Source organism: Patella vulgata, chromosome 3 (assembly GCF_932274485.2).
Source record: "Patella vulgata chromosome 3, xgPatVulg1.2, whole genome shotgun sequence".
NCBI classification, from domain to species: domain Eukaryota; kingdom Metazoa; phylum Mollusca; class Gastropoda; family Patellidae; genus Patella; species Patella vulgata.
In genome coordinates this window covers 27,184,924-27,212,703 of record NC_065881.2, presented here as the reverse complement: position 1 = coordinate 27,212,703, position 27,780 = coordinate 27,184,924, and the positions used below count along the sequence as shown (strand labels likewise).

Here is a 27,780-nt window from a genome sequence, read left to right as displayed (position 1 = left end):
TTTTTAAATCGGATAAAAATAGTGACCTAGGGACCACAAGCTAAAAACGCGATTTTTCGTAAAATCAGGGGCCATAATTCACGAAGTTACGATCCGATATGCGCAAATATCGACAGGAAACAAGATATTTGGGTTATAAACATGCATGTCAAGTTTCATCAAATTCGGATCAAAACTATGACCTCTAGAGTGTCCACAAGCTAAACACGTGAATTTTCGTACAATCAGGGCCATAATCCATGAAGTTATGGTCCGATACATGCCAATATCGAAAGGAACCAAAATCTTTGGGAGATATACCTATATTTCAAGTTTCGTCAAAATCGGATCAAAATTGTGACCTGTAGAGTGTCTACAAACAAATTGTGAATGGACGGACGGACAGGGGCGACGACAATATACGTCCACGTGAAAATGTGGGCGTATAAAGACCCTCAGGTTATTTTCTTCGGTCTTTCTTTCCTCAGCATAACCTCAGCCTCATGCTTTATCCTACACATAAATCATTCTACTTTTGTTGAAGGCTTCATGAGAAATTAGGTTACATATACAATTAGTTTAATTATCATTCCAACCTAAACTCAAGGCAAAGTCCTAAAGGACAATATTGGTGTCAGTCATTATCACATATGTGATGGAACTGGTTCAACACGTTCCAAGTATAATTTTAACACAGAGATCTTTGCCACGATAGATGCATAATGACGATTTAAAAAAACGGAGGGAAAACACGAAGTGACGAATGATAACATACCTTGGCAAATTTTTGCTCCCTAATAATTCCTTCGAAGACTAAAAGTTGTTGTGTGAGACTGTGAGAGGATATCTGAAATTGTTTCCCTCATGTAAGAAAGTAATGGGATGGCAATTCTAGGTATGTCACTAAGATTTTTAAATAAAAATCCAAGAAATGGCAAGCAATTGTCGTGTCGTAGTGTCACCTGATACAATGATGACAAGACATCTATTAGAAGACAGCCACGCAAAGCGTGGAAATACGCACACATAACAGCTATGTCTCGAAACAAGATAGTGTATCCAAACGGAAAACTTGGATGCAAACCAATTTGAGAAGGGCTCGTTTTCAAAATAGCTGACCTCTATTGTATTCATATGTTTTTACGGAAAAATAACATATCTCTGGAATGAGGTTTATCTTCTCCTATCAAATTGGAAAATCATCTCAAAATCCTAACGCTTCCTACCAAAATTGAAAACGAGAGCCTCGCAAAGCGTGGCAGTACGCCCACACACCAGCATTGTCTAATAAATGGTAATAGACAACAACTTATTACGAAAGGAAATAAGATCTGTATCGTGTTGACGAGTTTTCCGGACACATAATATATCTCTGAAACAGAAAGTCATAGAATGCTGAAAATCAAACTGGCCCATCCTTTCCGATTCCAATGCTGCATATCAGGTGGAGTGGGGGTTAACTGGAAATCGCGAAAGTCTGAATATTTGAAAAATATCCGTTAAAAACTGTAGCCTCAATCGGGTTAACAACGTTTTTGGAAAAAGTGTGTATGTGGTGGGTAATTCGGAACTACAAGGTCACGGGACGCTGAATATCGAAAGAGGTTGTCATCCCATGACCCCAATGCTTCACGCTAACATTTTTTTAAGAAAAAAAACCAACATAACACATAACACAACACAGTTCTATAGAACACAATCACAAAGCTTTTGAAAAATGCGTCAACTCGCGGAACCCTTAAATATCGATAAGGTTCGTTCGCTCGTTACTAGAGGATTGGATGGTCGGTTGGTTTTACGTGCGCGCTTTAGATCACAAGGTCTGTCATTGAGTCAAGAGGCGCGGATTTCATTCCCCACTTGTACATGAAAAGGAGTAGGGTCACCTGTCCAACTTCGTGGGTTTTCTCCGGGTCCTTCGGTGTCCTCCCACTGCGAAATATCCCTACGAGCAAGCGCATTATTTAAATAAAGTTGTACCACGTGTTAGTCCAGAAATGACCTAGTTTGTATATAGTGGTCGTTGAAGCCAATTTCCCTCTATCGTGACCCCGGTGCTTCACACCTAATTTGAACAAATCAGTTAAAACTCCGTAGCCTCTATCACGCCCCCAATCCCATTTTATTGAATTTCATTTACGTCCACAATGTTTTTGACATAGAGACACGCGGTTGGTGTGCAGGGTGAGAGGGGGATGGGGTGTATCCTGTAATGATTTCACAATGTTTTCGGCAAAAGGGGCATAATTCTGGTTCATAACCACAACCTTTCATGCCGTAATTGAAAAAAATCTGTCACCATATTAAAAAGATCCCGTTAGAAACTGTAGCCTGTAATGATTTCACAACGTTTTCGGCAAAAGGGGCATAACGCAATGGGGATCTTCGATTCATAACCACACTCTTTCATGCCGTATTTGAAAATATCCGTCACAAACTGTAGTCTCTGTCTTATTCACAAGCCATTTATTGATTGACGGACTAACATATATAATACGCCCACACTGAAAAAGTTATTGCAATATAAACAGTTGGTTACAAAACTGGTTGAACACATTGAAGTCAGTTTTATAATAAAAGTTTGATTTTAAAATAACGCAAAATAACAAACTTGGACGTTTATTACAAATCAAATGGATTCTGGTATTAACCAGTTTGTAATAAACACTATGCAATAGTTTTTATAAAATCTGATTGTAAATTAAAGGTTGCGAAATGTTTTATAAATGGTTCATATATATACCGAAATAATTTTGCAGGTAGAGAAATGACAACATGAGGTACACTGCTGTAACGAGTTGTGATATCCATAAGTGTAAGTATCAATTACCGATATCGAAAGAAACAAAATCAATCATCCTATCTGTACAATCGGGCTGCAAATTCAAAAACAGGCACCTTCTTCTGGAATATTCGTTCCAATTTTTTTATCGCCTACTTCCCCGTCTCCTACGCCTTTATATATGAAATTAAAAATATTTAATTTCTTCGTGGAAGGAATATTGCCTGTTTAAATGTCGCTTAAACACAATAAACGCATGATATATACAGATTAATTTAACAGAACATAATTCTATATAACTGATAGATTTTTATGTGCCTTCTATGTTTTCCTCGCCTCCTTCAGCAATATTTAGATGGACCTTTTCCGAATTAGCGTCGTAATATGCTTTGGTGTCTTTAGCACAATTTTCGTTTCCGTTCTTCAGCGGGGAACGGTTGATAACGATTGACGGCTGTGTCTCAACATTAGTATATTGAGTATAAGTGTTGCTTCCATTTCCCTCCCTACTTGAAGGAAATAGACACGGTAACAAATGTTTGAATTCCTTTTTAAAGTTATCGTTCATCCATGCATACAAAAATGGGTTGTAAATGGTCGAACTCATGGCTATGACATGAGCAATGAAAAATACAAGGGCAAAATGAGACCAATGGACAACCCCTCCTTCATATTCTCTAACTAAATGAAAAATGTTTAAGGGCATCCAACAACACACAAATATTGTTACCATGGCTATTAACATTTTATTTGTTCGCTTTTTTCGCCGAATTTCTTGTTCGTCTCTTTCCCGTGTGCGCGATCCACATCCTATTCTGACTAATGTCCGTCTTTTCAAAGCCAAGGACACCATCGTATAACAAAAGCTTATGATGCTACAAGGCACAATATATTGAAGAACTAAGCTGGTCACGGTGAAAAATTGTCGAGCTTGAGTTCTCGGCCACTCCTCTGAACATGCGTAGATTTCATTGTCGCGGTCGTATTCTACTTGTTGATATATACCAAGTGGTAATGATATCGATACAGATATAATCCAAATAGCTATGATCATCAGAACACACATATATACTTTCATTCGTGGTTTAAATGGATAAACTATTACAAAATATCTGTCTACAGCTATAGCAGTCGAGGTCAACGTTGAAACATACACGCTTATACATAAGATCATTGGAACAAGATGACAAAGAGCATCTCCAAAAACCCAAGAGTTTAAAAAGAATGAAATTGGTGTAAAAGGAACTGCTAATAAGCACATCAATATATCTGAAATAGCTAGATTGGTGATAAATATGTTAGTAATAGTCTGCATTGCTTTGTTTCTTAAAACAACATAAACTACAAGTGAATTTCCACTGACACCGAGGAGGAAAATAACGGCATATAATGTAATAAAAATAGCCATAAGCCATGGCAACCTCATTACTTGACGTGCACTATTCACTATATCAGAGTTGTTTATATGTAATGGGATAGGCGTTGTATAATTTGCCATATCGCTCACCCCAAATATCAAAGCGATGTGTGTGGATGCCATCTTTATCAATCTGAGCTGTCACTCTACAAGAAGAGATAGGAATTCTGAAAAGAGAAAAACAAAATATATTGATTTTGCCAGGCAAAACAGACAAACCCACCACACGCTTTGTTCGCAACAGTTAACAGGATTAACTATTTCGGACAGACATTTTGTGTTGATTTCTCCATTTCGATTAATGATTTGTTAAGATCTGAGGATTTAAGAAAAAATATTGCTACTCAAAGAGTTCTGCAGTAATGTGTTCGTTCGGATGTTATGAAAAAAAGTTGTGGTGTTTACACATTGTAAAAGGGCGTGAACATTCTTTAACGGTTAAAAAGAGAAAAAAAAGTAACGTTGGTAATGGTACTGTCCTGGGAAAATTATCCAACGAATTCTAAGGTGTCATTACACAAATTTGAGGATGTCGTTGGTATGTTGTCTGTCGGTCCATGCGATACATTTATCAAATTTATATTCAATTTTCGCCTGTGCATTACGGTCATGTGAGGTTATTCGTTTCAGTGTTAGGCAACCCCCTTGTTAACGCAATGTGTGACCTTTCGTTTGTGGGTTACCCCCACTTTTCCGTAAATATTGTGAATGCGATAGAGGCTACGTTTTTTTAACGGATTGTTCATTGTGTCAAATGCATTGTGGAGAATTGGGGCCATGATGACAAATCCTATAGATTTTAAGTACCATTTTCCGAAAACGTCGCGAATGCGATAGAGGCAAAAAAAGGTTTTTTTTTCGTATTTGATGTAAAAAAAATTAGGGTCACTCGATTTTAGGCGTTTGGTGTGCAGAATGTTGGTCATGGGATGACGAACACCATTTTTACGCCCACAGTTTTTTTCAGCATATTGTATTCAGATTTTGTGTGGATTATAAGTTGATGAACTGGTATTCCCCCTTTTCCGAACACATTGTGAACGGGATAGATTTTAATGTATCTCAAATTGGGTCTGAAACATTAAGACTGTGAAAGGATAACCCTAGTGTGAATCAGCTGGAGGGGAATCCTATTGGTTTTCAAACTTTGTGTGGAGAATTAGGTAGGTGAGAATAGACCCTGTCGATCTGTTTTGGAAAAATACACACAGAAACACACCTATATCACTATAGTGCTAGTATTTGATCAGATATGTTAGCAATTTTACGTTCTGGAAGGTTTCAATATTCATGAACTGCCTCCAGGGAACACTGAACCATCAAAGAAAGACATGAACTGAAGTTTTTTAAGTTGAGGATTTAAATATGATTCTGTCGAGTTCAAAAATCGAGGGTGAAACCATGTCCAAACAAGTATTGCTGGTACAGGTCAATAGGAAGTTCTACAGTTCAGATCATTTCATTTCATGTTCAAGTTGTCCATACAGCTATCAAAACAGCGAAAAAAAAGTCTATAACTGGTGTAGCCACTGCCAGCCTACAAGATTCTGCACCCGGACGCAAAAATCATCAACGACACGCGCAAGGTGCGGTCTATAGTTTTTGCACGGAAAGCTTGGCTTGTGAGAAAAGGGCGATTGTCAAAGGATCATTGTCAAAGTTGGGCATCGCAAGTCTGTCCGGGATTTCTATTTGGTACCGTTGGCCATTGGGATTACCTGTGTCCCCCAATGAAAGCTTGCAGGATCTTCATCTGTGCATACGTCATTTTCCAACGAGGGGTGGTGGCCCAACTGTCTTGTAATGTCTCATTGACACTCCAGCATTCCTCATGCAATAACTTGCCATCTTTTCGCTGCAGTGAATTTTCGAGGTCCCATTGTGGAATGCAGACGGTGAACACGCTGATTTTAAAACTTTCCTCAATGCAATCGCTGATATTCCAATCATGATTTTCATGTTGTGATTCCTTTTCTGTTGTATATTACGCGAGAAGACACGTTTGCAAACACGATAGAGATCAGATTTATTGAAGACGTAAGAGATCCATATCGAATTTAGTCAACATTCATGTTTCCATTCAGATAAGCTGTTGTCTGTGGCTATCATTTTATCGGCACACAGCTGCTGTATGAGGCGTAGCAATCTGCTGGTATATTTTGTGCAGAATGGGGATGGACATCATCGGATACGTCTAATTCGTAAATTATTGCCAAAGGGTGTGAGAGCACCATGCAGGGGGTGATAACCCTTGGGTCAGGGATTTGAATCAAATTTTTTCTGTGGGATGGTTTAGTACCCAGATACACCACACAAAATATTACATTGATTCAGTTGTTACGACCTGGAAAATTGGAGAAAATTTTTTTTAATAGAAAACTAGCAAAAAATGGGCAATTTTGGGACCAAATTTTTAGGCATTAGTAGGACTACTCAGGTTCCTCCGACACACCAAGTTCGATGTTTCTTCTGCAAATTCTACCTTGGTATTGGCCGGATACCCAACTCTCTCTGAAAACTGAATTTCACGAAAACCAAAGTTTGAGATGCTATAGCTCGTTCTTTGCAGGGACAAGGACCAGGGACTAACAAGATAAAAAATAAAAATGACCGGAACAGGCATAATAAAATCAGGAGAAATAAATTAAAAACAACAAAAATTGGGATAAAATGTTCCGTTTATCAATACCCCAGATGAAATATGTGTATGAACATCTATACAAATTTAATATATTACATTAAGTCGTTAGCAAGGATGATTTAGACAAGACAGAAATGTGGGTTAAGGTCCACTCGACATAAACTAGGTCATTTTGGGACTAACATATGGTACAATTTTACTTCAATAATACGCTTGTGCGAAAAGAGAAAATCCACGGGGTCGGGCAAACAACACTACACCATGTAACCTGCAAACTGTCACGCTACTATGTGATCTAAAGCCCATGTGTTATACCAGGAACAAGTTTCATGAATGTCCAATGCAATCTCAAAGCCATTAAAACGCAATGCCAAATTCAAAGTTTATTTACTGCAACAACTTTAAACAAATGTACATAACAATTGACACAATCGAGATAACAAGCATCTGTGGATAATTTCATGAAAGAATTCACAACAAATGCACAAAACCGAAACGTCAGAGAACCATGAAACAAAGCAGGGGTCAGCTGAAGCCAATATCGGGTATGTCCACCATGAGCTCTTACACATGCCTGAAGTCGACTAGGCATGGACTGGCAAAGATGTCTCACAACACGCTGTGGGATTGTTTGCCAAAGATTTTGGAGTGCCTGTGCTAACTCTGCAACAGTTCGTGGTGGCACGACTTGAGTTTGAAACCGTCGTCCAAGTTCATCCCAAAGGTGTTTGATCGGGTTCATGTAGGGAGACATAGCGGGCCAGTCCATAACACGGACATGATGATTGTTCAGAATGTCTCTTGTCAACCTGGCAGTGTGGGGTCGCGCGTTGTCATGCTGGAAAACCATCTGCCGACGGACGCCATGTTGAGCCAGCAATGGAAGCAACACCGGAAGAAGGATGGTGCCAACATAATTTTGAGCGTTGAGATTGCATTGGACCACCTGGGACCGGAAGTTGACGCCACCTCTCCCGAAACGACCCCTTTCCAGCACGCAGTTACGAGCAAAGCGTTCATGTCAACGTCGGTAGATACGGTGACGTCCATCAGGAAAACTGAGATTGAATCGGGATTCATCCGAGAAGATGACATTTCGCTCTGGTGTGTTGTGCAGATACCCCTGATTTACGGCCCATTGCTGTCTGGCAAGTCGATAACGATGCAAAAGGATTTGACCTTGGTAAGGTCGATGGCAGCGTAACCCAAGAGCAGCCAGGCGCCTTCAGACTGTTTGAGGGCTGATCTGACGTTTCCGTGTTCCAACAGTTCCCCTGGCAGTATAAGCTGACTGGGAACCTGTTGCGCAGATGTTGTAGTCGGATGTGGCTATCTTGAGCTACAGGTGGCGCTTCAGGTCGGGGTCGTTCGGCAACTCTTCCAGTGGCGTGGAAGCGTTGTCTGAGGCGAGCAATGGTCGATGGGTGGACATTAAATTGTCTGGCGACGGCTACCTGTTGAGCCAGCATGCCAATAGCTCTGTTCCTGTTTTCTTGTGTAAGGCGTGGCATTATTCCGAAGTGATGAATGTTGAAATTTTGATAAGTATTTATAGGACCAGAGTACAGGGAATCCACGTGCAAAACGTCTGACATGAGACTGCTTAAAATCGTGAAAAACGTCTGACACGAACAAAGTTCATTACCGAGAACTGATATTGGGTTCAAACCCAGAACTCCACAGGTTTCACGTATGGTAATGAAAGGTAAAATATGATACACGACTCAGAGTAAGCATATTTCAGCTTTCCGGTAAAAGATCACTATGCTGTCAAAGCTGCGGAAGGTACGCAGCAGCCTCTTCAGTACATTCTCAGGGCTGGAAATGTTGCGTTAAGAACCTGACAACCAAACCGCGATAGTTCTTCAGTGGTAGAGAACTATATGAGCGATCACAAACTGTTAGTCGCCCGTGGCGTGAAGACTTGAAGTGTTTCTGAGGGATGTTCATGTTCACTCTTGTAACAGGTTTTAAGGATGAGGGGATTGTAGATGATCCAGTGACATTAAGTCGTAGTCACACGATCAGCAAGATGACTACACAACAAGCATAAGATTAGTGGGTTTGCGTGCCCAGTCGCCCGATGAGTATCCCCTTTTCTACCATCGTTCCTTGTGCCAAATATGTTATTTTGGTCAAAAATATTTTAGGAATCAAACAAGCTTATTCCCATCTGTATTTAGGAGCCGATCATTGTATAAAAGAGGCATTGGAAATCAGGAGGCTACCATGCATTCCATATTGATATCCCCGAAGGCGAAAAGAACATAGGCCAAAAATAGTACTACAAAACAAAACACTGACGCAAGGTCAGAGAGCATTTAAACTCGAAAAAAGGAATCTAAGTATGTGAGCACTTCTGCTGGAACGTAGGTATATGTAGGAGGTTTGCACATGCGGTCAACATTATCCTGGAGTGCCATAAATCCTGTTGTGATCTATGCCATATTCGCCTGCAGAGATTCCATTACCAGACATTAAATGTTTCTTCTTATGGTTCTCCTTTGCATGAGCAGGTGGACAATATATATATATATATATATATATATATATATATATATATATACCATGTTTATGATAGTCAGCTGCTAAATACAGATCTTAATAAACGTGGTGTGATCTCTGCTAAATTAAACACGACTTATGACCCTTCCCTATGGCTTTTAGACGAGCGTGGTGAAAATCAGATTTTGTCACAAAAATGTGATTTTAAACAAAATGACCTATTTGATACGAGGCACATTCAAATAACGAAACATATAGAAATAATGGTGATGATCAGTTATCATTTGAAGATAATCATTTGTCATTGCTGAAAAGGCGTTTACTTTTGTTAAATTGTGCTAATATAAAATCTTGCCATGCCAGCCCATATATTTATGCACTTCCGTGCTACTAACTACTGAATACAGATGAGAAAAATCGTTGCCTGATCCTTGCAAAATTATACACCAGTTACGCCCCTTTCCTACGATGACCGCGAACGTCCGATTTTGTCGCAAAAACTTCATGATTTTTAACCAAGATAGCATATTTGGCACGAGGAACTTCCAAGTAACACAATATGGTACTAATGTTGATAATCAACGGTCATTGGAACTCTGGAAGATAGTAGTCGGTTATCAGTAAAAAGGCGAATTTCGTGGAAAATACCGTTTTTACACATTTTCAGAATATTGCAGCACTCTAGTGGGTTGCGTTCCGGTCAGTACTCTATGTCAGAGCTGCAAAGAAGTAGCTAGATACGTTTTAGGATGGCGTATTTTTAACATATGTAAAATGACCACTTTAACATCACTCATAGAAAATTCCACACGATTCATTCATTCGCAAACGACTGCAGGATTTAAAGTCGACTACTAGGCGTATTTAGAAACTTAACATTTCGGGTAGGAGCGTTTTGAAATTAAGGTAAAAAGATTGGTCGAAATATGTCAAATTTTGCCCCAAGACATCAATTTTCAGTTATACCGTAAGTTGTACATTCAATTTTTTTTCACTTCATGCCTAGGGATCCCGATAGACCAAGTATGGTTGAAATTTGTTGACCTCCAGGGTTATTGTTTTTTGGTCTTTTTTTTTAATTTCTGCATGGTCCTCTACTTTCGCATTAACTTATATCGTTTTAAAATTTGACCAAGATGAACTGATATCTGATTCCATTATTGTTCCAGTAAATTTGTGGTAATTTGTGGTATAATATTGCCAGTTTTTTTTAATGTTTGAGTTAAACCCCAATCTGCTTTCCCTACTAATGTTTTTGGCCATGCCATAAGTAATTCTTTGGTGAATTGATCTGTCAGGATAAATAACACGCACTTTAATGAAAGGTCATATGGACCAGGAACTGAACAAATCACAAAGCGATAAACATGCGTTTGCCATACATGATACGCCCACATTTTGCAAGAGAGGGTCGCAGAACAGGGAAAACGCTAGAATTCATCGGCACATTGTTTCAATACTTTGCATCAAATGTAGAAAGTCGGTTAAAAACCTTGGACACTATCGCGCTCACGCGATCCGCATGGTAATTTCGGAACATAAGGCCACGGAACGCTGAATACAGATAGGGTTTATCCTCTCATGATCACAGGGGTGGGGGTGTGAATGGTTTAACGCGCGCTAGATCATAACGGCTGTCACCGAGTCCAGTGACTTGGTTTTTGTTTTCTTTTTTTAAAAACTGGTTTATTGGCCGTAATTCGTAATATTGACCGTAATTCAAGGGGGAGGGGTCAGTGTCTCAAAAGGAATTTCCACTTTTCTAATTTGTCCTTATCTACTTGTGAGTCCATCTTTGCCTTTGAATGTGGAAAAACGATGTCCCCTTCTTTAGTTGGTTGATTAGATGCTGGTTTTGTCTTATAAATATTTACTGAGCGCCATGGAAAACGCATCACTTTTTTTTCCCAAATATTTTATTACTAGGTGGTTTTGTATGTATAATATTATGCAATACTATGAACTATTGTTTCGCACAATGCTCCCAAACGCAAAAAATATTGGCCCGTGTGCAAAAAAAAAATTGCACGAGATGCACATGAAAAACCCAATATTCACGTGCAGCATTGTGTGTGAGCCCTTTAAAAGCATGTTTTCAAATTAATGTGCAGTACATGAACTGTGAAACGTCCATCTGTCGTAATTTGTTGTTGGACGTGTGAAGGAATCGAGCTAGAGATGCCGAGACTTGCTGAAAATCAACGGAATGAAGCCATGGGAATGTCCAGGGCTGGCATGTCTACACGTGCTATTGCAAGACACTTCAATTGTCATCAGTCCACTATTGTAAGGTTGGTGGAACGTGTTCGAGTTACTGGATCCACACGTGACCGTCAACGTCCTGATCCACAAACCAGGTTCAAGACCGCTACGTCCGGGTCACTCATCTGCGTAACAGATTCCGCCCAGCGACTCGAACAGGTGCAGCAGTCGTCGGAAGACAAGGACCAGTAAGTGCCAGTAAGACGTCGTCTAAGAGAAGTAGGACTCCGTGCACGACGACCTTAATGTCGAAGCTATCCTCGGGGATCATCACCGTCAGCGGCGTTTGATATGGGCTCAAGGACACCAGGCATGAAGAAGAGTAGACTGGCAAAGTGTGCTCTTCAGTGATGAGAGTCGCTTTCATCTTTATCACGCTGATGGCCGTCAACGTGTGTGGAGACGTCTTGGGTAACGTCTTGCAGACTGCTGCGTCTTCGAAACGAATCGATGGGGTGGGGGAAGTGTAATGGTGTGGAGAGGCTTCACATTTCATCACCGGACCGCCCTACACATTTCCAGGGGTCGCGTTAATGCTGTAGCCTCCCGTGATGATGTCTTGCAACCAATTGTTGTTCCGATGTTTCGAGCGCACCCACAACTTCAGCACTTTCAACAGGATAATGCACGTCCGCATACCGCCCGTTTTAGTATGGACTACCTGACTGCTAACAACATCAATGTCTTGGACTGGCCAGCCATGTCTCCGGACATGGCACCGATAGAACATGTTTAGGACGAGATTGGACGCCGTCTGTATCGGAGACCACAGATGCACACCATTGCTGCTTTAGAAGCTGCTCTTGTCCAAGAATGGAACAATTTGCCCCAGGCCTTCTTTCAAACATTAGTAAATTCCATGCGACGTCGCTGCACAGCGTGCGTAAGAGCCCGTGGAGGACACACGGGCTACTGACATCTGTGTCGTACTTTTGGTTTTGACCCCTCTGGCTTTGTACCGTTGATTACAGATTAAACATCCATAAGTGTACAAATGTGTTGTTATTGATGTGTTCCCATTTGAATATTGTTCACAATAAGAAGCAAAATAAATAAGATATGTTTACAGGATCATTTTGTTATACGAAAAACTACTGTCTGTTCGAGGTGACACTACGACACGAAAATTGCTTGCCATTTCTTCAATTTTTAATTTAGACGACTAAAACTTAGTGCCATATCTGGAATTGCCATCCCATTACTTTCTTACACGAGGGAACCAAATTCAGATCAAGCTATATAACCTCTCTCTCATGAAAAATCATAGTATGTTTACATCCCGCTGTTGAACATCAGCCATGTTTGACCTAGTTATCCGGAAGAGTCGAAGAGGGAGGGGGCGTTGGTTTGGCTCGAGTCGTTTTGGTCTACTTGGATGTCAAGGAAGTTGTTTCGGCCCAGTAAAATATAACTTTTATTTTTACGGAATCCAAGACCAGCGCAGTTTGTCCAACTGAGTTGAATATTTAATTGGCCCCGAGCGCTGTAGCGGTTTGATATTCATATAAACTGCGTACAAATTTTATCCTGAACTGCATGTGATGGAAATTTTGAAGGGGGCTATAGGCGTACACAATAACTTGGTCCATAATATGCAAAAGTAATCGCGGATTACATAGTTAATATAAGTTATTCCCTTGCTTACGACTTTGTCTTTAGACAATTTAACGTTGTATTTAGGCTGGAGCAATGATTAGACTAAATGTATATGTAACCTAATTTCTCGTGAAGCCTACAACAAAAGTAAAACGATTTTTATATAATAATTATGTCTGGCGTATTATCGCCCGGTTCAATCTGATTAAAATACAGATCTATATTTCGTTTCGGTTTTTTTAACTATAAAAACGAAACGAAATAGTATCTGTGTTTTATTATTAACCAGATTGCGCCCGGTTGATGCTGGCGTGCCATTAAACATCAATTACATTTCATATCTTCAATCAAGGTTATGCAACGCAGAACACATATTCCTGAAACTATTGTCTCGAGAAATCCCTTTCTGGCCATTGCTGGATTGACTTCTGATACTAGAGCTTTTGCTGGAGTGTATCTATTCTTCCCGTTCAATCAAATCTATCCTAAGTACAGCAACACCACAGCGCTTCGTTTAATCTGGGGTCTTCGCTGAAACTTTGGACAGTGATTTAAGTTATTAAAAACGGTGAAAGTATTATTCGTCCCCTAACAGTATTGTTTATATTGTATCCGTTTTGACAGCCTCGTTTGTCACGCAATAAGTTTTTCTGCAATTTTGGCTATGTACTGGTTAATTGGGCGTAAATTTCTTGAGTCATAACGTAACGTTATGTAAAGATATTTGGTCCAATTCGGAGCTCTGTTTAAAGCCTAATGAAATTGTTACGCAGTTAGCTATTGGTTGTTAATCGGACTATTGACCAGTCATAATTTGGAACAAAAATTTGCTTCCATTACAGCAGTGTTAAGTGGGATTAGATCTATTCAAATGAAACACTGCGAGGAGTAGATAATTCTGTTTCTCGAAATAACTACATAATAGTTTGGTTCATTCCTTGACATCTCGCGTAATTTTCATCTTCAAATAATAAATTGTAGATAACAATAATCAATTATTCAAGGGGTTATATTTTCGAAGATTCGCTTTTTTTGTCTTTTCTAGCTGAATATCTGAACTGTTGTCAAATAACATTACTATGAATATCTAAGATCCAGCAGTGAACTGTGGGGAATATTAAAATAACGATATTTATGTTGCAAAAAGGGGGTTTAGAAAGAGCTCAGAAAATTATGGAAAACTTTAACTGCGATGCAGTCATGACGGGTTTCACCGGTGCTCGTAATCCTTTAACGGACGTCACTTAACATATTCCCATGAGCATGTTAACTATTTAGGCGAAATTGCCATTTATGATAGCATGTTAACGTGAGGAACCCTTACAAAATGACCAATGCTTGGTCGTATATCTGCACAATATTACTTAAACGAAATTAGTAAACATCATTATTAAATGGCACTGATCAACACTCTTTAGAAAAAAACATGTTTGCTTTAAGGGTTGAAAATATGCTGGGGTTTTTTTTCAAAATCACTGTAGATGTGTTTGGGTAAACAACGTAAAAAGGAACTTTGGACAATTGCATAAAGTTACAAACTATCTTTTGATATATTTATATGTTCGCAGTGGTTTGTGCTTTTCGATATGTGGAATTAAAGTTTTAAAATTTAATTATGAACAAACAGGTATATTTGAAATTAAAGTTTGTTTTCGATATGTGGAATTAAAGTTTTAAAATTTAATTATGAACAAACAGGTATATTTGAAATTAAAGTTTGTTTAATAAGGGCTAAAAGTACCAATTTTGCCAAAATGATGCCATTTCTAATGACAAGAATGTTACAATAATGAACAGTTGCAGTATCAAATCGAGCAAATGTCATTAAAATAGAACAATATTTTATTCTTTTGAAAAATGACTCCCACAACACTGCCTATTTCTCAGAAATAGCAAAAATTGAAAATGATTCATGGATATTTGGTTGATGTTATATATCAACCCTACGTGTAGATAAATGTTTAGAATACAAATATTATAAAATAAAAAAGTTAAATAACATTTATGAGGACTATCCAGATATATATGTGTCAATCGGATAATTATTATTTAGTTTATAGGCTAAAAACTGCAAGGCCAAAGGGAAATAATCTGGACAAATATATTTTGAATATTTATATACAGCTGATCAGAACCTTGGAAAACTAATAAAGTGTTTATAAAAATGTCATATCTCTAGACCTTACTCCCAAACACCGAGTGGCTTAATGCGCAGTTTCTGCAAAATAAGCGGGTTAAAACAGAACATAATATTAATCCGACCAAAAAACATGTTTAACACAAGCTTCACAGTGTGAAAACCCCAATAGGTATTACTGCCGCAAAAGAAACGGGCGAATTTTCCTTCACTATATATTTCTAACCGAATGTACCCGATAAGGAGATACCTGTCTACCCTATACGCGAAATGCAAGTCTCCCATTACGCAGACGCACTCGTAATGTTGATGTTTTGAAAAAGAAACGATGTCGAAATATGTGAAATTTCCAAGAGGAGAGTGGCTCTTATCGAACTTTTATGCGTTAGGGCTCGGCGAAGCGAGCAACGGGATGACAATTTCAGGTATGTCACCAATTTTTGGCCGTTTAAATTAAAAACTGAAGAAATGGCAAGGAATTTGAAAGTCAGAGTATCTCTTGGAACAGACAGTAAGTGATGCGTTTTCTATGGCGCTCAGTATTTAATATTTTGGTTAATATTATTGCATGGTCCACAAAGAAAAACTTAGACTGGTTTGTGAAATTGTGTCTTCGTGCACATTATAGTATCCAAAATGGATGACAGGAGAAGTCAGGTTACAATAGATATTGTTTTTTTGCAATATTCCATTCAGTGAAGCCCGTAGATTCTGGGAGTATTGACAGGGTATAAACAAATGGTCGATCGTTTCAATATTTGATGACAAAAGTCACATAAGGTTGTGATGACCTTTCCTATTTTAAAAAGTTTAAAGTTGATGTAGATTATTTTGTGAATATATTTGGATTGAAATATTCTAGTTTTTATGTCTGTACATGTGTTATTGATTAAATTAAATATTGACTTCATTTCCGATTCGTTGATTCTTTTACCAAGTTCCTCTTCCCATTTAGTAATGGCGGTTGGAATAATTTTATCGAAGTGAATTCTTGCTTTTTTTAATGTTTTTTTTTTAGTTTTAAGTTTTGTATTTCTAAGCCATAATATGACATTAAATTTGTCATATCATTTAGTACATGTATAGTTTTGTGGTCGTTTATTCGGTTATAGTCATCATACAATTTTATCACATTGTCTTTTAATAAATTTAAAGATTGGTCTTGGCACAATCTTAATTTCTTATAAGAATGAAATAAAAATAGTTCATTGGATGTATAAGGTTTGGGTAAAGCTTTAAATGTATCAGAAACAAAGTATATGTTTTTATGAAATAATTCCATCGTTTTATATTTTGTAATATTCAAATTTTTGTTCATATATAATATCTGTTCGGTTATTTTTAATTTGTCTAAATTCGCGTTATAAATTTTATGCCAACTTGCAAATAATTGTTTGTAGAAGCATGATGAGATTTTAATCTGCTTTGGATCGTAATTTGCAGACATCAAGATTAATGGATTGTAAGGATGTGCACTTAGGGTCATTAAATTTAGAAATATCTTTATCCAAAATAAAGATTTACACATGATATGTTCATGAATATTAACCATGTTTAGACCACCTGAGCTGTAACCCTTCCACAGTATCACCTTTTCCTCCCAGAGGTAGTCATAGAAAATTTTATTTAATTTAGCAATTATAGACTCTGGGGGTATATAAACATTGCAGTTGATATGATATTTTTGACAGGCCAAATGTTTTAATTATTAAGATTTTCCCACTTAATGTAAGATTTCTTAGTCTCCATTTCCCTAATGTTGTATTTATTTTGTCTAATATTTCGTCAAAATTAAGACTATTGTGATAATCTTTGTCTGAAGAAAAAAAATACCTAAAATGTTGGTAGCTGTAGTGTTTAGTGTTACATTAATTGATTTAAGAACGGACTTCAGGTTCTTTATGTTAGAATTCAAACTATAAGTTAACAGCCGGCTTCATTAGCCCAGTATAGGAGCAGAACAGTAGGACGTTAAACCCCATTTCATTTCATAAGTTAACAGATAAACCCGAGATTAATTTAAATTGTTTCTAGACTTCTATGAGGTGTCGAGCAGACTTAAAGTCTTTTAATAGGCATGTGACGTCATCTGCGAAGGCAGTTAGTTTGAGACTAGACTGGTCTAGTTCAATTCCAGAGATATTTTTATCATCTCTGATATTTGTACATAAAGTCTCGATGACGAAATTGAATAAGTTGGTTGACATATATGTAGGATGTCCTTGTCTGACACCACTTTCAATGCTGAAGTACTTTGTCGTATAACCATTGTTAACGACAGCGCATTCAATACTTTATATAGAGTTTTAATCCATCGGATGATTTTTTTTAAACCAAAGTGTTTAAGGACTTGGAAATTATATGAATGAGAAACTGAGTCAAAGGCTTTTGTGAAATCTAGTGCTAAAAGGAATCCCGTTATACGTATTTGTTGAGCTAAAGTAAAACAGTCATCAATAATCCTCACATTTTCAAATATATGTCTTCCCGAGATAGATGTTGTTTGATTGGGATGGATAAGTTTGTCACGAAAGGGTTTCAAACGGTTGCAGAGAACTTTACTTACAATCTTAACGTCAACATTAATTAAGGATATTGGTCTCTAATTACTCAAGTCAAACTTATTTTTGCTCGCTTTTGATATAAGTTTTATAATTGATTTGGTCCGGTGGCTGAAGAGGGGGAATCGCCACCCGAGCTGTGAATTTATGAGACCAAGTTTTTCTAGACCAGTTTTTTGCGTAGATTCCGAATCTGTGTGGTGACCAGGCGTTTGAGGGGGCGTTTTCGAGATATAGGGGGTCAAATGTCTACAATAGTGGGGGGGGGGGGGTGTCATTATGTTGACATAATATATTAATAAAACATAAATTTCTAAGACTGCCCATCTATAAATAAGTGTTTATGTTTATGTACCTTGTACGGCGAAAACCGACTTACATCAGTAGATGACACTAGAAGAAAGATCTTCTGGAGAAATTTTAATTGTGATAAAAATAACAAAACTTTCTTTCTTTATTACCATCTTGCCCGAGCAATCTTTTGCTGTATATTAAACGCAATAATTATGTTGCAGCAATATGGAGACAGGTTGCAAAATTAATGATCGAACAACATGACTTTGCGATACAAGTAGTCTGGAGGCTTAGCGCGGGGGGGGGGGGGGGGTGTCCATCAAATTGGCACAAAACCAGACCCAACTTTTCTAGAGTAAAATTTTGCGTAGAATACGATGCCGAGTGGTAATCAGTCCGCCGTTTGAGGCGTTTTCGAGATATTCGGGGTCAAAGGTCAAATGGGTTCATTTGCACTGAAAGTGAATGTGCGGTCATTCTTATGTATCATGCAAATAAGCTGAAAATGATCGAAAGTAATCACACTTTTAATAAAAATGTAAACTTTCTAAATTCACCTTTGTTCTTTGTGACCCCAGAGGTCAAAAGGTCACATATTCCGTTTTAGCACTAAGAAGATTTAAAGTAATAAATGTCGGCGTAAAATATAACAAGCGGCTGCCAGGCAGGATACGCCCACATTTTCGAGAGATGGATAGAGAACAAGCTAAAAAGAAAGTGATTTTTCATACAATCAGGGGCCATAATTCAGGAAGTTACGAAAAGAACCAAGATCTTTGGGTTATAAACTTACATTTCAAGTTTCAACAAAATCGGATGAAAAATTGTGACCTCTTTAGGGTCCACAACCTTGAAAAACCATATTTTTACACTATTTGAGAACGAAGGGTGGCCATTTTGACTGTCAGTTTTGGGCTGATTTTCACGAAATTCGAACTCAGTCGTCCTTAGGGTGTAACGGTGATATAATAATACGTTTTTTTAAATCGGATAAAAATTATGACCTCTATAGGGTCCACAAGCTAAAAAAGTGATTTTTCGTACAATCAGGGGCCATAATTCAGGAAGTTACGTTCCGATATGCGCGAATATCGAAAGGAACCGAGATCTTTGGGTTATAAACTTACATTTCAAGTTTCATCAAAATAGGATTAAAATTGTGACGTCTATAGGGTCCACAACCTTGATATACCATATTTTTACGCTATTTGAGAACGAAGGTCGGCAATTTTGTTTGTCAGTTTTGGGCTGATTTTCATGAAATTCGAACTCAGCCGCCCCTAGGGTGTAACGGTGATATAATAATACGTTTTTTTAAATCGGATAAAAATTATGACCTTTTTTTTGTACAATCAGGGGCCATAATCCAGGAAGTTACGGTTGATATGCGCCAATATCGAAAGAAACCGAGATCTTTGGGTTATAAACTTACATTTTAAGTTTCAACAAAATCGGATAAAAATTGTGACCTCTATAGGGTCCACAACCTTGATATACCATATTTTTACGCTATTTGAGAACGAACGGCGGCCATTTTGTCTGTCAGTTTTGGGCCGATTTTCATGAAAATCGAACTCAGCCGTCCTTAGGGTTTAACGGTGATATAATAATACGGTTTTTTAAATCGGATAAAAATTATGACCTCTATAGGGTCCACAAGCTAAAAACGCGATTTTTCGTACAATCAGGGGCCATAATTCAGGAAGTTACGTTCCGATATGCGCGAATATCGAAAGTAACCGAGATCTTTGGGTTATAATCATACATTTCAAGTTTAAACTGAATCGGATAAAAATTGTGACCTCTACAGTGTTCACAAGATAAAACGTGATTTTTCGTACAATCAGGGGCCATAATCCATGAAGTTACAGTCCGATACATGCCAATATCGAAATGAACCGAGATTTTAGGGTGATAAACCTATATTTCAAGTTTCATTGAAATCGGATAAAAATTGTGACCTGTAGACTGTTCACAAACAATTGTGGGCGGACGTCCGGACGGACGGACGGACAGGGGCGACGACAATATACGTCCACATGAAAATGACTGCGCATTCACTTTCAGTGCAAATGAACTCATTTGACCTTTGACCTCGAATATCTCAAAAACGCCCCAACGGCGGACTGATTACCACTCGGCATCGTATTCTACGCAAACTTTTACTCTAGAAAAGTTGGGTCTGGTTTTGTGCCCATTTGATGCCCCCCCCCCCCCCCCGCGCTGAGCCTCCGGTCTAAAGGCTGGAATGAAGATTTACAATGTGAATGGGTATCTGAAGCATATCCAAAGGATATACGCAGGCTGTTGATCAGCCATCAAGAAAATATCTATCCCGCACATATTATAAGAATAAACTAATATCTAAACATGTGTTTTTTATGTACATTTCAAGATCTCTCAAAAAGTGCCATTATAATTTAATATTTAATATTTTGAATGACGATATTGGCACTGAACGAAAACTCGAGAAAACACTTTTCCGGTCAATTTTTAACCAAGTGGTTTCTGTCCCCCAAAATACACTTACCCTCCCATATACAATGGTAATCGTATACACATATTTAGAGATGTGCAGTGGAATTAAAAAGTAATGTTTTTACCAAGCTCTAAGAAAATCATCAACGTGAACGCCAATTGTACCCCCCCCCCCCTTTCCATAAACGCACACCTGCTACCCCCACCCCACCTCCCCACAAATCAAAACAGCTGTACAGGGGCATCATAAACACTTATTTAAAGATGGGCAGTCCTAGAGATTTATGTTTTATTAATATATTACGACAACATAATAACATAATGCCCCCCCCCCCTCCCCGCAAATCAAAACAGTTGTCTGGGGGCATCATAAACACTTATTTATAGATGGGCAGTCTATTAATATATTATGTCAACATAATGACATCCCCCCCTCCCCACTATTGTAGACATTTGACCCTCTATATCTCGAAAACGCCCCCTCAAACGCCTGATCACCATCCAGATTCGGAATCTACGCAAAAAACTGGTCTAGAAAAACTTGGTCTCATAAATTCACAGCTCGGGTGGCGATTCCCCCCCCCCCCCCTTCAGCCACCGGACTAATTGACGTTGAAAACTGTAGCCTGCAAAGGTGGGGTAGGGGTAACCCCGTAATGAAAAAAGGTTATGGAACGCTACATATCACAATCTTAGTTACACCTTTAGCGTAAATGACAGGAATCATACACCAAGCAGTTGTGAACTAATGAGCACCAAAATTGATCTAGTTTTATCTAGAGGCCCCACAAGTTCGGAAAGAAGAGGGTGTAGGCCGCATTCCATAGGCACACTTCTCATTGCAAAACTATTTTCGTTCTACAAATCCGGTCTAGAAGAAATTTTATCTGTGTATAGTTAACTTAGTGATAATCGTTCGCTGTGTTGTTCTACAAAACTTTTAATAGTTCTGTACCAAAACCCAGAAGGCTCATTCCAAATTCCAAATGCGAAATCCCAAATTCATGTCTTACCAATGAAATAGCAAATTGGCAGCCCCTCCCCCTCAATTAAACAAATTAGAATTTAAATAAATTGTAATTTTAAACAAGGTTACTGGACAGAGTTCAAAGTTGTTCACCGTGTCACGTGGTCGTTTTTTCAACAATCAACCAATCATGTCATTGTCTTCATTCGCTTAACTTGATTGTTGATAAACACAAAATGGCGAGCTACATTAACACATTGCAGCAATAGGATGTATACTACACGAAATGGCGACAAAGGCTCAGTTATCTTGTATTTGTTCACTTCGACAGTATTAAGAAGGAAGGCGCAGAACCCTTTACAGCGTTAAGGTGGGACACATGTCGTGAGGTAGCTAAAGAATGGTTAGAATTAGATGGAATTGACTAATCCATTGCAGCATTTTTTAATACCAATGGATTGATTACGAAGGATATAGAAGATAAGTCGATGGTGGTTATGGATTTCACCCAGCGTGTTATAGACATTTTACGGACAAAACAAGGCTCTTAAAAGCAGTTAAAAGATGCGAGAAAAGCAAAAATAGAGAGCGAGAAGACAGTATCTACAGTCAGTTTAACTCCAACTATTACTTCTAGGCCTGGTACTAGTAGTAGTAGAACTTCATCATCACCACCTACTCCGTCACATCATGGTGCAATACTTGTTACTACTTCATCATTAGAGCTAAAGAAGTCAGTTTTACTAGATATCTGTATAATTTCCAAGAAAAAGTCCAAGTATGTTCGAGTTGGGGCAACACAAAAGAGGAAGAGTTTAGTTCAGTGCGAAACAAAAGCAGCAAGCTAGACATTATGTATGATTTTATTTAAAGCGCCAATAACACTTTTGCTGTTTTGTTAAGTCCGGTGAAAAAATAGCCTTATTCTAACTAATAAATGTGTTAGTGTCTTACATTTAGATAAATCCACAATTAAATTATATTTTATTTATCCTGGGTGGTAAAAAAATATTTTTCAAATCAGTCATAGTTGGAAAAGCCTAACTTTTGACCCATGCAATCTGCTGGAGCCAGTATTTGTTCAGGGAGGTTATAAGTGTCGGATTTGATTAACTAAATGTGCATATTTATAGTACCTATTCTAATTGTTTCAAGAAATCAGAATATTTATATTACTGCAATTTATTAATCCGAAAGAAGATTGTAATATTTATAGTGTTCGATGGTTGAATGACTTTCGTATCTGTTCCTCAATCCTTTTCTGAGAATAAAAAATTGTTTATAAAAAAAAATCTGACATTTTTTTTAAAATGTTCCTCTTCCTCCTTTGCAAAACAAATGGGTGTACGTCTTATAGGCTGTTTAGTTTTGCGTCATTTGTTTCTATGACATATCCCATTGCAGTAAAATTCACCAGATCAAACTGATGCTTTACAAAAACTTCCTGATATACAATTAACAAATATTCAAGTCTGAATTGATCCTCTTCCGATAATAATTTCTTTAAACGTTCAAACAAATCGACTAAATGCTCGGGTATTTTGTCAGAATTTAAAGAACCCAATTGATTAATATTCGGTGGTAACGGATCAACAATATCATTTTTCTCAAACTCAACGGCCTTAGCTATGGATTCGTTTGGGGTTTTTTTGTTTTTTGTAGTACTACACTGTCGTCGGGCGGATTGATCAAACAAATACGTGGAAATTCTGTTTCAATATGCCAGTGTACTGAACGTGCAATTAATAACTTCGGGTGTTTTAACGGCTCCACCATATATCTCGATAAACTGTTACATGTAATTATATTACACCGAACCTTGGCTACGGACATGGGTGGAACTACTATTTTTTTAGCCACCGACAGCATTTTGGAATTACTCGTGTCACCAATTCTCATTCTGTCATTTAGCATGTCAATATGCACTTTATTTGCCGGCATAAAATCAAGATCTAATAGCATGTAGTCCTCGATAGGAGCTACATATAAAAATGATCTAACTCGACTCGAAAAGAACCTCCCACTGCTAAAGACTCCTACGCGCAAGCGAATCATTGAAATAAAATTGAACCATATGTTAGTCCCGAAATGACCTGGTTTGTGTCGAGTGGACGTGTGTCGAAACTATGGAGTAATACGTGCTGGCTTTGCCTCCCAGGCAGACAAAAGCATAATTGATCTCGACACTTCTGGTCAGACAAAAGCTTGCCAGTTGGAATTACCATCGTAGGACAGCGATTTAGGCACGAACGAGAGACGACGCTGTCTTAGGTCTTGTTGCACATTACCGACAAATCTTTAACCTCTGGAATTTCCATTAATGCATCCTTGTAAAATTTCAACAACTCTTAATTAGTGAATAAATACGTCCATCTAATCCTAAGTTATACACTAGCTACTATAATACAAACCCTCTAAAATAAATGTAAAAAAAAGGTAAGGTGATTTTTTAAAAACTGTTTTAAAGGATGACATTTAATTGAAAACGTTTCTTGGAGAACTGTTTAAACAACCAATCAATATGACTCACATATGCTGTTTGATGAAGCCTGAGATCATACGACGACTAAATGGTCTCATAAGCAAAATCGAAGATGATATCGACGAACTTCAACAATACTCGAGGCGAACTTGTCTAAAGATCAGTGGTCTAAAGGAGAACAAGAATGAAGATACTGACGAACTCGCCATTAACCTATTTAACAACCACATTATCGAGGTCACAAAACTAAACAAAGATGATGTAAGTAGAACTCATCGTATTGGTAAGATAAACCAGCGGCTGTCAGGCAGGATACGCCCACATTTTGCAAGAGATGGATAGAGAAAAAAACTAAAAACAAACGGGATTTTTTGTGCAATCAGGGACAATAATCCAGAAAGTTATGGTCTGAAATGCGCAAATATCAAAAGGGACTGAGATCTTTGGGATATAAAGATGTGTTTAAGTTTCATCAGAATCGGATAAAAATTGTGACCTCTAGAGGGTCGACAACCTTCGTATTATTACACAATTTGCGTACAAAGAGCGGCCATTTTGTTGGCAGTTTCATTTCGATTTTCCCCAAATTCGAATTCAACCTTTATTATGGTGGAATGGTGAAATATTTAAACGGTTTTTAAAATCGGGAAAAACAATTGTGACCTCTAGAAAATCTGCAAGCTAAAAATGCCATTTTTCGAACAATCAGGAGCCATAATCCAGGAAGTTAAGTTCGGGTATCCGCGATTATCAAAAGGATTCAAGATCTTAGTGTGTAATGGTGATATATTCACACATTTATTTTAAATCAGATAAAAATTGTGGCCTCTACAGGAACCACAAGCTAAAAACGTGATTGGTTTTTTTTTCAATCAAGGGCCATAATTTAGGAAGTTACGATCCGATATGCGCAAATATCGAAAGGCACCAAGATCCTTGGGTTATAAACTTATATTTCAAGTTTCATCTAAATCAGAAGAAAATTGTGACCTCTAGAGAGTCCACAACCTTGATATACCATATTTTTACGCTATTTGAGAACGAGGGGCGGCCATTTTGTCTGTCAGTTTTGGGCCGATTTTCACGAAATGCGAACTCAACCATCCTTAGGGTGTAACGGTGATATACTAAAACGGGTTTTTAAATCGGATAAAAATTGTGACCGCTATAGCGTTCACAAGCTAAAAACTCGATTTTTTCGTACAATCAGGGGCCATAATTCAGGAAGTTGCGGTCAGATATGCGACAGGAACCGAGATCTTTGGATTATAAACTTACATTTCAACAAAATCGGATAAAAATTGTGACCTCTATAGGGTCCACGAGCTAAAAACGCGATTTTTCATACAATCAGGGGCCATAATCCATGAAGTTATGGTCCGTTACATGCCAATATCGAAAGGAAACGAGATCTTAGGGAGATCAACCTATATTTCAAGTTTCGTTGAAATCGGATAACAATTGTGGACGTACGGACGGACAGGGGCGACGACAATATACGTCCACATCAAAATGTGGGCGTATAATAAAAAGACGATGTAAGTAGAACTCATCCTGTTGGAAGGATAAATGAAAATAGCGACAGACCAAGAGATATTATTGTTAGATTCGTCCGAAGAGGCTAAAATAGTATAACATCGCCAATAATTCTAAAGTTTACATTAACGAAGCCCTTACTGACAAACGTGCGGGTCTTTATAAACAAACCAGCTCCTTGTACAGCAATAATATAAACAAATTGTTGGACATTTGATGGCAGAATATAATAATATATTACATCTCTGTCAGATGATCAAAATTTTGTAATTACTAAAGAGAATAAACGTTTTTGGGGTATGGTACAGCAACAATAGAGGATACTTCTGTCCATGAAAGTTGAAGCCTTAATAACTAACATTTTCTGTGTGACTCCACTGCTCAGGCATCATCATTTATGCTATCTTTAGTTAATTTTAGAAAAGTAAATTAATCAAATGTGCTTTGCAGACATTCTGTAGATATACATCCATTAAATCTGATTTTTCGAGATTTAAGTTTGAATATCGCCAAACGAGTAGCTCGTTTTTCGACAATTGCCAATATAAAAAAAAAACAAGGAGAAAGTGCAGTTTGTATGTGAATCTACCACTCGGGCATCCTCATTTATTATATCTTTAGTTCGTTTTAGAAAACTGATTTAATCAAATGTGTTTTGGAGACATTGTGTATACATCCATCAAATCTGCTTTTGTGAGATTCAAGTTTGAATATCGAAAAACGAGCGAAATTCGCAAATATCAGCAGAGAAGGCCTTTTTTATGTGAATCCACTGCTCAGGCATCCTTATTTATGGTTTCTTTAGTTCATTTTAGAAAACTGATTTAATTCAATGTGTTTTGGAGACATTCTGTAGATATACATCCATCAAATCTGCTTTTTTGAGATTCAAGTTTGAATATCAAAGTAGCTCGTTTTTCGACATTCGCCAATATCGTAAAACAAGCTAGTTGTTTTTCGTTATTCGCCAATATCGAAATAGTCACCAATATCGAAATTCGAGGTAACTTCGAACTGCTTGATTTTTATATTAATATTCTGAACCAGTCCTCTAATTCAACTCAACTTTTATCCCTCCTGCAAAAATTAAACCTTGAAAACATTATTAATGAACCAGCCAATTTTATTGTTACACGGAACTTGTATTGACCTTTTTATTGTTAACCATAATACTTTTGTTGTTCGCTTTGACGTTCAAGGCCCTATTTGTAGAACTTATTTCCCAATTATTTTAACTCATAAACTAAACACTTTCAAACATTTGAGTAATAAACGTACTATTGGAGACTTTAACCGCACAGCTCAATTTTAAAATTTCTAATTTTAACTGGACCGAAAATGTTTTCAAGTGCCGTGATATTAAGGATGTATATTTCGACTTTATCAACTCTTTAAACGTTATCATCAATCATAGTATTCCAACAAAACTTATTACAGTTAGACCAACTGGTAAACCATTAAAATTTATGAATAATCAAATTCGACAAAAGCAACGCCAGAGAAAAAGAATTCTTAAACAGGTCAAAAAAGGTAACAGTCCAGTTCCTTGGCAGAAGTGCAGACAACTGAGAAATGAGAAATGAAATGAAATGGGTTTTAACGTCCTATTCTGAGAAATGAGACAATCTCACTGATTAGGCTTGCTAATTATGTCCATAATCTCTCAAGTCAGCTATGTGGCCGTTCACTTCAACTGGACAAATGGTTGAAAATTGCCAAATCAGTCATGAGTTTTAATAATGTAAATCCTACACCAACCCTCTGGGTAAAGCCACTATTCTGAACTCATATTTTATATCTATAGGTAAAACTCTTAATATATCTGAAAACATAACAAAAATACTGGATAATCAAAATTTGATAATGAATGATTTTATTATATCTGAACAAGATGTCCGTAATCAAATAAGTATCTTAAACTCCTTTAAACCTCCTGGCCCGGATGGAACTAGTCCACGTATCTTGAAACAAATTGTTAATTCCATTGCCCCTATATTACTAAGCTTTTTAATCTATCCTTAAATACCTCAACTCTCCCGAACAATTGGGAAACCGCTTATGTTACAGCAGCTTATAAAGGCAAAGGGGGGGGGCATAATAGACCAGATTACTTGTAACTTTTGTAAAAGCTTTTAACTTGGGT

At 37.7% G+C, this 27,780-nt stretch overlaps 1 protein-coding gene across 1 annotated transcript in view; it reads right to left on the bottom strand.

The window, feature by feature from the left end:
* Positions 1 to 2,613: 2,613 nt before the first annotated feature.
* LOC126816904 (prolactin-releasing peptide receptor) overlaps positions 2,614 to 27,780 on the bottom strand; it is a 72,629-nt gene continuing 47,462 nt past the window's right edge. Inside the window, exon 2 of the mRNA XM_050543715.2 lies at positions 2,614 to 4,345. Coding sequence (XP_050399672.1) covers positions 3,072 to 4,301 — 1,230 coding nt within the window. The 5' untranslated portion in view covers positions 4,302 to 4,345 and the 3' untranslated portion in view covers positions 2,614 to 3,071. The remainder of the gene's footprint in view (positions 4,346 to 27,780) is intronic.